The sequence below is a fragment of the Paramormyrops kingsleyae genome, chromosome 25 (assembly GCF_048594095.1).
Source record: "Paramormyrops kingsleyae isolate MSU_618 chromosome 25, PKINGS_0.4, whole genome shotgun sequence".
Classification (NCBI taxonomy): Eukaryota; Metazoa; Chordata; class Actinopteri; order Osteoglossiformes; family Mormyridae; genus Paramormyrops; species Paramormyrops kingsleyae.
The window spans coordinates 18,941,060-18,951,053 of NC_132821.1; the positions used below are offsets into that span (position 1 = coordinate 18,941,060).

The 9,994-nt window shown below is 42.4% G+C and overlaps 1 protein-coding gene across 1 annotated transcript; it reads left to right on the forward strand.

Moving 5' to 3' along the window:
• Positions 1-1,566: 1,566 nt before the first annotated feature.
• On the forward strand, positions 1,567-9,958 carry LOC111853613 (organic cation/carnitine transporter 2-like). Its single transcript, XM_072707627.1, has 10 exons — positions 1,567-2,255; positions 2,335-2,438; positions 4,238-4,392; positions 6,533-6,704; positions 6,882-7,020; positions 8,135-8,229; positions 8,563-8,777; positions 8,976-9,158; positions 9,275-9,410; positions 9,609-9,958. Exons 1-10 carry the CDS (start codon positions 1,908-1,910, stop codon positions 9,682-9,684), a joined length of 1,623 nt encoding a protein of 540 aa, XP_072563728.1. The 5' UTR covers positions 1,567-1,907; the 3' UTR covers positions 9,685-9,958.
• The last annotated feature ends 36 nt before the right edge of the window (positions 9,959-9,994 follow it).

The following is a 9,994-nucleotide window of genomic DNA, read 5'->3' on the forward strand; positions in this document are numbered from 1 at the left end:
TCGTGAAATGGGTGATAAGCACTTCACACTTCAGTGTGGTTGGGTTTGATAATGCAAAGTGGTGGAAAAATGTTCAGACCACTTACTGGTTTTGTATTTGTATAAATACACCATGTAGGATTCAGACTAAACATTTAGCATTGAATGTAAAAACTTCAAGGCTAGAGTGACGTTATAAATAATAGTGAGAAGAAAACCATTAAAATATTAAGACATAGTTTAATAAATGGGCAGTGACCTTACGTGTATATTATGTTGTGAACCACATCTAATAAAGTCCAACTGCAGGAAACATTCTAGGAACTCTGAGGGCCTTGGGCCAAACATCTCCATGGGGCCCTGCAACTTATACCATGGGGGCTGGGGGTAATTTACCACCATTATTTTAGCTTGAAGTCTAAATTAATATCAACAAAGATACTTTAGTAAATACAAGTCCAGCTGTTGTGCCAAAAAGTGACGGTCTGCCAGAAACTGATTACGATTCGCGGGAACGCGCACAGCCTGTTCAGGACACATCGCAGTTTCTGTGCGATTTAAGGCGGGTAATTTCCATATCAAATCGTCTTAAAGTGCAAAAAGTATACAGTACATGTATCCCTGAGCTAATAGTGAAGGTATGTCTTTGTCAGATTTAAGGGTTTGGTGAAATTTTAAATAAATAATTGCAATAAGAGTCAAAGGAAGCCATGTGGATCACTTATTAAATAAAGATAACTCTTCATCTTGCAGTCATATTAAAGAGTCAGTGGGTTTTTTCTGCTCTGTGCTGCAGTATCAACTATCCAGTCCTTTTAACCACTTTAAACACCTCTATAGGACCAGTATAACCAGCACAATGCAGTTTTCTTAATGCCAAAAAGTAATTACAGTCAATATCTTTTTACTGACAGACATTTTCTGCTTCAGTTTTTTTTTTATAGGTCTCTTATTAGATATATTCACAGGATTAGTAAACATATAACCCATTTTTAAAACAATTAAAATCAGGCAGAATGAGCCATTCAGTAATAAGGTATTGACTAATCACTTTTTGGCAATGGGTGAACTGCATTGTACTGGTTATACTGGTCCTATAGAGGTGTTTAAAGTGGTAAAAAGGACTGGATAGTTGATACTGCAGGACAGAGCAGGAAAAACCCACTGACTCTTTAATATGACTGCAAGATGAAGAATTGTCTTTATTTAATAAGTGATCCACATCGGTTGTGTAGTGAAACTCATTTAGACGTAGGAACATTTATAAACATATGTCTACATTAATGTGTCGCATTTGAACTTCCATGGCTTCATGACATAAGGTTAGTTTTACAACGCAGTTATGACCGAGGACTCATGCTTTGAAGCGTTTTACATGACAATGGCTTCCTTTGACTCTTATTGCAATTATTTATTTAAAATTTCACCAAACCCTTAAATCTGACAAAGACATACCTTCGCTATTAGCTCGGGGATACATGTACTGTATACTTTTTGCACTTTAAGACGATTTGATATGGAAATTACCCGCCTTAGTCGCACAAAAACTGCGATGCGTCCTGAACAAGCTGTGCGCGCTCCAGCGAATCGTAATCAGTTTCTGGCAGACCGTCACTTTTTGGCATAACAGCTGTTAACACGCCCCTGTGGCTGACTCCACCCGTCATGGTCCTTAAAAGTCGCTCCAAGCAGGACTCCCCTGCAGATCTTACCGGATGAAGGGTCAGTGAGGCGGTTTGAGCATGAGCATGAGGATGATGATGGTTGTGGCGATGAAGATGGTGCGCGTCTTGGGATTTTACAGGACTTCTCAGCGAGTCTGAGCGCGACCGCACCATCCTGAACTTAGTATTACAATTGTAGCTCTTGGAGTATTATTTTACATTTACTTTATTACTATTATTCTGCATTACTTTTTAAACATCGAAATGGAAAATTACGAAGGAATCACGTCGTTTTTAGGGGAGTGGGGGCGTTTCCAGAAGTGCGTCTTCTTTCTCTTGAGTTTAACCTTCATCCCTCACGGTTACTTGAATTTATCGATGGTTTTTCTGGCTGCCACGCCGCAACACCACTGCGAGGTGTCCTCCACAAACGGCGAGAACATCAGCGACTACATCCCGCACGAAGGGACGATCGGGGACCGGGCGCTCAGCAGGTGCAGGCGATACAAGCACCTCAATCGGTCCGCGGCCGGCTGGGCAAACGAAACGGAGGGATGCCTGGACGGATGGAGGTTCAGCGCCGACACGTACAAGTCCACCATCGTGACCGAGGTACGGGGGTCTCGGGGGGCTGTGCTGTCTTAGTCGGGCCGCTCTTCATGTCTCTCACGTCTCTGATGCAAACCTGCAGTGGAGCTTGGTGTGCGAAGATTCGTGGAAGGCGCCTTTCGCCTCCTCCGTCTTGTTCTTCGGTGTGATGGCAGGCTCCTTCATCTCCGGGCAGATCTCTGACAGGTGAGTTAAACGAGTTGCACAAGTTGCTCTGCTGATGTCTTAATCATTTTTAGTTTTACGTTCACGGTTTCTACCGCGCACCGCTGCTTGTGCTCCAGAAATACAGTAAATTATATTCCGATAAGTTATCCTTTATATGTGCCCTACTAAGTTAATCCCGTCACCCATGTAAAATTCCCTCTTCCTCTCGTCGGATATTGTATATGCCCAATATTATTTCAACTTGCACTACAACAAACCTTTTCTTGATCTTGCAATACTTAATTTATGGTTCTTGCACTCTGTTAAATTATTGTCTTAATTGTCTTGCACTGTCTTTTGTATAATCGCCTTCTGTATCTTTTTTGAATTCTTATCTTTATGTATTGTAATATTGTTAATATACTTCATGTTTGCCACCGGACCACAAACAGTTCTGGTATGTTTGTGCATACTGACAATAAAATGAGTTCTGATTGTGATATTTCATATGTGATGTGTGTAGTAGAGTGGTCCTTAAAAATGAAAAATTGAAAATGCTACTTCTCACTCCTAATATCGTTAACATCTCAGGATTTGTACATTTTTTTTCAAGCATGTTCAGAGGTTGCTTAAGCAGTTTGACTGGTTTATCTATCCACCGCCAGTTAGACTCACTAATCTCTCATGGCATTCATTGTTAGCAAAAATGTGTTAAACATCATATTTTTTTTTGCAGTTTAGCATCAAGGGTGCCATCTACCATATTTTTCTGTACTCATTTTATTTTCTAGATTGCTTTAACTATATTTCTTAATGTTTGGTTCATTTAAATTAAAAATAGGCCGTGAAAATGCCGCTATTTTAAAAATTCAGGTAACAACCATGCAATAAGAACTTTTTGAAATAACACCTTTAGTTGTTCTTAAATTCTGTCAAAATTTAAATCTTGCATATTTCCGTATTTTTACATGGTGTTTCATTTGGTGCAATTTTATGATTCTTGATTTTTTTTTAAGTTAAATTGACCAAATGTTAAGAACAGTGGTAGAGAGCACCCTTGATGCTAAACTGAAAAAAAAGAAATATGTTTAGTACATTTTTGCCAATAATCAGAAGAATGACCCAAGAGTTTGAGTACTACTGACAGTAGATGACTAAACTAGGCTTTAGCCAGCTTGAGTATTTCACCGTGGTGTAAATTTATTGATCGCTGATTACAAACTACACTTTTGTTTTTGTCCTTATTTGTGAAAAAAAAATTGCAAGTAAACGAAAAAATACTCTTTGTTGCTGTGGCCATTTTATTTTCAGCAAAGTTTGGCTGAAATTTTGTATATTTGGATAACGTCCAGTTAAATGCACAAGTTTAGTTGAATTTGCAATGGCTGGAGGTACTAGAAGCAAGACCAAAATCTGGTTAATAGGACAAGAGTCATTTTTGGATTTCTCCAATCTTTGATCTTGTTGAGCACCCTAATGTGTGGAATGTGGTAGGTGTGTAACTCGATTGGCATCATGAGAATTTCACCTAGGGGGCTTTAAACCAGATCTACTACCCACCAGGGTTGGGGCCATTCCGGAATGCATTGATCAATTCCAGTCCAAATCAGGAAATGGAACTGGAGCTGGGATTGGGAAAAAAACTACAGGGAACAGAATTGGAGTTGAATTTGAATTTCAGGGAGATTTAAGTTCCAACTCCAGGTCCATTTCCTGATTTGGACTGGAATTGATCAATGCATTCCGGAACGGCCCCAACCCTGCTGCCCAGCAGGCCACCCGCTGTCACACGTGATTCTCTAGGTGACCTGGGCTTCTCACATTCCTCTCTTCCTCAGGTTTGGCCGGAAGCTGGTTTTTTTTGTCAGTCTGGTGCTGCTGAACACATTTGCCCTGCTTCAGGCGCTCTCTAGCAGCTGGGAGTGGTACTGCACCTTCTACTTCTTCGTGGGAATGGCGCGCACCTCCAGCTACATATCCGGTTTCATTCTAGGTAAAGTCAACCCTTTCCCATCTCAGAAAACCTAGCGGTACTTGCTCAGTCTTAACCGAACTTACAAGCATAGTAAACATTCAAGTATCTTTCAGAAACACACCTCCCACCACAATGTTTCCGCCAAAGTCTCTGTACTTTGGGTATCCTGGTGGTTAAGGTCAGGGACTTGTAGAGCAGATCAAGCCCTTAGTAATCAGGCTGTGATGGCATTGCTCACGTGATGTTACAGTGAGGGCCCCCATGTTTGTGGTGAAGCCTGATCCAACATTGATGCACCATTGATCCAACACTGATCCAACATTGATGCAAAGTGAACAGTCTCATGCTAACCAGACAACTTGTTTTTTTCCAAAAATACTTACCCGGCACCCTAGTGAGGAGAGAAATGCCAGCAATGTCACTCGTCATCAATCCCCTTTAGCCTTAAATCAAGCTCCCACCATAGCTGGTGTAGGCAGATGGTACATTATACACATTCCTTGTTTTATTGCAAGGCTGACATGGTTCTTTGTGTGAATATTGTTCTCAGGCACACAGTATCTTTGAGTGTTATATTTTAAAAGTTTGCATGATATTTTATAGACTTGATAAATTAATTGAAACAGCCTTTTTATTTATTGAAATAGAAAAAAAACATCATTACAGATTTTTCTATAAACATTATCTGCATTTTATTTCTTGAATGGAAATGTCTAACTTGGTTTCCAAAAGACTTTTTTTCCTGAGTTGGACCATTTTGACAAAAACCCTTGATGCAATTATCCAAAGCTATCAGCTCTCCTGAAAGATGTTTCATTCTGTTTTCCTGTAATGCGATACCTGACAGATAGCTGCCCATCACGAGCGTTAAGCCGGCAAGTCATGTGCCGTCATCAAGTGACGTCTGTACTGGGCCTCGAAACTACTTCCAAGAAGGCCGCATAATCATGAAGGTTCAGGAGCAGAATCATAAACGGGTTCAGCTGTTTCCCTGTCAGGTTCATCACTTGCCATCGTCAGTCATCGTTTTGTTTTGGATGACTGAAGTGCCATCTAGTGGTTGATTACCTAACATCATTGTGATGTCAATTCTTCCAAGCAGGTATCAGTGTTGGGGAAGTGGAGCCTGTTTTAGGAGGCATAGTGTATATGATAGGGGTTTTCCCCCGAAATGGGATGCCAGACCCTGACAGGGGTCACATGTTCACATATGATGAGTGTTTTATAAATGCCAGTTTAATTTATACAACATAGGAGAAGATGGAACCCTCCTCCCCCCAATCACAGAGCTAGGGTAGGATTTGAACCTGTGTTTTGACAACCTGAACATTACCAGTCCTTCTTGGATCGTGGTTAGGCCTTTGTCTTGAGTTGCATCAGTAAATCACCTGGGCCTGTAAACTGGAAAAATGGAAAACCATTCCTAAACGCGTCCAGTACCGAGACTTTGATTGCCTTATCGGCAGTTTGTCAAACGCCAGCCTCATGATGAGAATGTTGACTTGATTGTTAGAGCTACTAATGACCAGAGACTTTTCAAGGGGAAGATGCTTGAGCGGGGTCTGGTCCCTGTCTTGAGGCACTCAGGACCTAAAAGGGAGGCCCTCTCAATGGTGCAGGCAAAAGGGGCTCCCCCAGCAACACATCACTAATAATGACAATGACCTTCACACCGATGACCTTCACACCGATGACCTTCACACCAATGACCTTCACACCAATGACCTTCACACCGATGACCTTCACTCTGTTGTTGACAACAACCTCCACACTATTGACCTTCACACCGATGACCTTCACTCTGTTGTTGACAACAACCTCCACACTATTGACCTTCACACCGATGACCTTCACTCTGTTGTTGACAACAACCTCCACACTATTGACCTTCACACCAATGATCATCACTCTGCTGCTGACAACGACCTTCACACTGATGACTTTCACTCTCTTATTTGCATAAACATGACTTGCTTTTTAGCTGAATTTTACACAAGGACCACACTGTCCTGTCAGCAAACTTGCAAGCTGTTAGCTGTGTGTTAAGCCATTTTTTTTCCAGTACTATCTGAGCTGATGTTGGCAGGATCAGAATACCATTAAAGACATAGTTTGTGTGTGTTTCTGTGTGTACTGTATCATTCTCATGTTCCGACAGGTTCCGAGCTGCTTGGTAAGTCCACCCGCGTTTTGTTCTCCTCCCTGGGGGTTTGCATCTGCTACGCTCTGGGCTACACCTGCCTCCCCATCTTTGCCTACTTCATCCGGGACTGGCGGATGCTGCTGATGGCCCTGACAGTTCCTGGGTTCCTCTGCGTCCCACTGTGGTGGTGAGTTTCAGATTCAGTCTAGATCTGTAATAGTTCTAGATTAGCATCTGTTAAAATCACGAGTAGAAGGAAATTCTTTGTAGTAGATCACTCATCTCTTCAGGGAAAGGTGGAACTGGCCATTTGTTCTTCACTGATTTGGTTCCTTGAGGCTAAATGTCAGTGATGGTTTTCCAGGGTCATACCCGAGTCGCCCCGCTGGTTGCTCACTCACGGACAAGTGGATAAGGCTGACGCCATTATTCGGGCCATCGCCAGAAAGAATGGTGTTAACGCCCCAGAGGTTATATTCAAGACGGAGGACGGCTCTCAGCTGGTGAGCAGAAGGTACCATGGTGTGATTGGCTACTGGCAGTGGCTGTCACACAGAGAAGCTGTGAAGAGCTGAGACAGAGGTTGCTGTAGAGGGAAAGATGGATGATGTGAAGGGTAGGCATAGGGTCAGTAGTGGGCACAGCTAACTGAAAAGTTAGCTTTGATATCAACTAATCCGCTAACTTCAAACCACAAGGATATTTAGCGGAAGCTAATGATATCCGCTAACTTTTGTTACATGAATTTAGCTTCGATTTGGCTTTGGGCTTTGAAACCCATAAAAACACACCTAGAGAGCTGAAATTCTAACCAGTTTTGCTAAATTCCTTTAGTTCCTCAGCGCTGGAGCACTTACCAGGGCATTTTTAGGACTTACCCAGTTGGGGATCATTGGCTTCAGGAATACATTTTCTTTCAATGATATTTCTTTTGCGAAATATGTTTTTAAATATATTTTTTATATATTTTTTTAGTTTTTGTCAGAGGAGTCATATTCTGCAACTGGCTCATGTTGACATTTTGGCCTCAGTGAGGCCGATTGGGGACCACAACATTCCGCTGTTTACCCAGAACTAGGGAGGAGGGTCTTAGCTCTTTCTTGGTCTGTATAGCTGTTTAAACTAGGGTACCAGAAATCAGAAAAGTTATGCGACTAAGAAATCCAGCTTCGTGATACAGGCCCCAGGTTTCCGCTTAGTTCAGGGAACCCCCGTTTAAACAGACTTCATCTTCGTTCACTTACATTCAGCCCAGACTTCATTAAATACGACAATGAATTTGCTAGTCACATGAAATATGTGAGATTTTAGGATTTCCAAATGTTTTTGACCATTAAAATTTATTTACTTTATCTGTGAATATTTTTTTTTGTGGATTTACAGCAAGTGGAACTAAATTTAGTGGAAGCTAATTGGTCTGTTAATGATTTTCAATGTTAGTGGAAACACTAATCCACAAACAAAAAAAGTTAGCTTCACTAGTTAGCAGATTAGCAGAACCCTGCTCCCCACTGATTAGGGTTACAGTAGGGTACAGTAGGGTTAATTTTATTATTTATTATATTATATTCCTTGCTGTCAGTTATTGAACCTCACTTTTTTTTGTTTTTCTTATAGCTGAGAAAAACAGAGCCTCAGAGAATGTACACCATCCTCGACCTCGTAAGAACAGCTAACATCAGGAACATCACTATCCTGAACACCATTATTTGGTAAATACTGTCTCGAATTAAATGACCTGTATATAAATATTGAAAATTACTAAAATGACAAATCTACATGCTGAGCTCTCTGTAGTGAGCTGCTGTCCTTCATCCGGTCCCTGGAGGTCAGAGTTTGATAGTTCAGATCCAGAAAGTAAAAATCCAGACCAAGGGATTTCATCAAGGCATACATTGCAAACGGCTAACTTTACATCTTTATCGGACACTTTGAAAAACTTCCAGACGGGAGAACTCATGTTGCCTCTGGATTTTTATTTTCTGGATTTGAACTATCCACCTCTGCTTGAAGTGACTCCCTCTCCTGTGTCTCCTAACACACAGGATTGTCACGTCCATGACCTACTACGGCCTTTCCCTGAACACCCCCAACATGGGTGGGGACCCCTACCTGAACTGCTTCATTTCCGCCGTCACAGAGATCGTGGCCTATGTGGCCACGTGGCTCTTCATGAGATACACCGTCCGCCGCTTCACCCTCATCTTCCTCTTCCTGTTGTCGGGGGTGACGCTTCTCGTCATCAAGTTCGTCCCTGATGGTACCGGTTCAGACCCTTGAGTTTTGAATTTGTTAAATCTGCAGCCTGAAGGTCCCTGCAGCAGTACAGGCTGTCTGTCCTGGTGACCGCATTTACACGGTGATCTCTGAACTCAGAGCACCATCAAGTACATTGGTGTAGTTGTTACGTTTCGGCTTTGGTGATAAACAGCAGTAACCGGCGGACTGTTGTGTTCAGAGCTGGATGCGGTGGTGCTGGTTCTGGTCATGCTGGGTAAAGGGGGCATCACTGCAGCCTACTGCTTCATCTACGTCTACTCCACGGAGATGTTCCCCACCGTACTACGGAACACAGGCATGGGGGCAATCTCTACAGCCACCCGTGTTGGTACCATCATCTCTCCCTACATTGCCTACATCGGTGAGTCAGCTAACTGAGTCTATTTACCAAGAAGTTTCTTTGGTTAAAAGTGTCAGTTGAACATCTATGCATGAAGGCATGCCTGATACAACCAATGTTCTGATTTTGGTCCTTAGGAGATTACAACAAGGTCGCCCCCTACCTCCTGATGGGCGGCGTCACCGTCTTGGTGGGCTTTCTTAGTCTGCTGCTTCCCGAAACCAAAGACAATGAGCTTCCAGAGCTCATCAGCCAAGTCAAACCCATCATGTGGTGCGGTTCAGAAAGTCACCCGTCGTGTTTACATGAGCAGACTTTATTAAGGCCTGATCATGAACTTTTGAACTAAGTCAACTTGCCAGATGAAGTGTAAACAGTTGTTTAAGTAATGATAATGTGAGATCACTATGAGGATTGTTATAGCCTCCTATTGTTAGTATTTTTCCAGTTCTTATTTCTGTCTTTCCACAGCAAATGTGCTTCCAAGAAGTCGGAAAGGGCCTGCACCGATTCCCTTGGCACGGAAACAGAAGTGTCACCATCGTAGCGGGGTGTCAAACAGTACCTGGGAGCTGCCCACGGACACACCTACACCATAACCGGACCCTCAGTGTGATGTCTAGGATGAGGTGGAAAATATAGTTCATGAGCAGTGTAGCGTCATGTTTGGGATCTGTCTCTTGGGCTGGGTTTGTGGGATTTGGTTCAGGTTCTAGTCCAGTTCTGGGTACCCTCTTTGATTTTCTACTCATTGTTCACCTGGCTGCAACTGTAAAGCCATCCAGATCAAAACCAGATATAAATATGTTTACAGACCTGTTTAGGAATGTGTTTCTTGTTCTGGAGAGCGAAGGAAT

Excerpts from the sequence above, each read along its gene's own strand:
- LOC111853613 (XM_072707627.1), top strand. The coding sequence starts at position 1,908 with ATGGAAAATTACGAAGGAATCACGTCGTTTTTAGGGGAGTGGGGGCGT. Across the intron at positions 2,256-2,334 it reads AGTCCACCATCGTGACCGAG|TGGAGCTTGGTGTGCGAAGA; the intron begins GTACGGGGGTCT and ends GCAAACCTGCAG. Across the intron at positions 9,159-9,274 it reads TCCCTACATTGCCTACATCG|GAGATTACAACAAGGTCGCC; the intron begins GTGAGTCAGCTA and ends TTTGGTCCTTAG.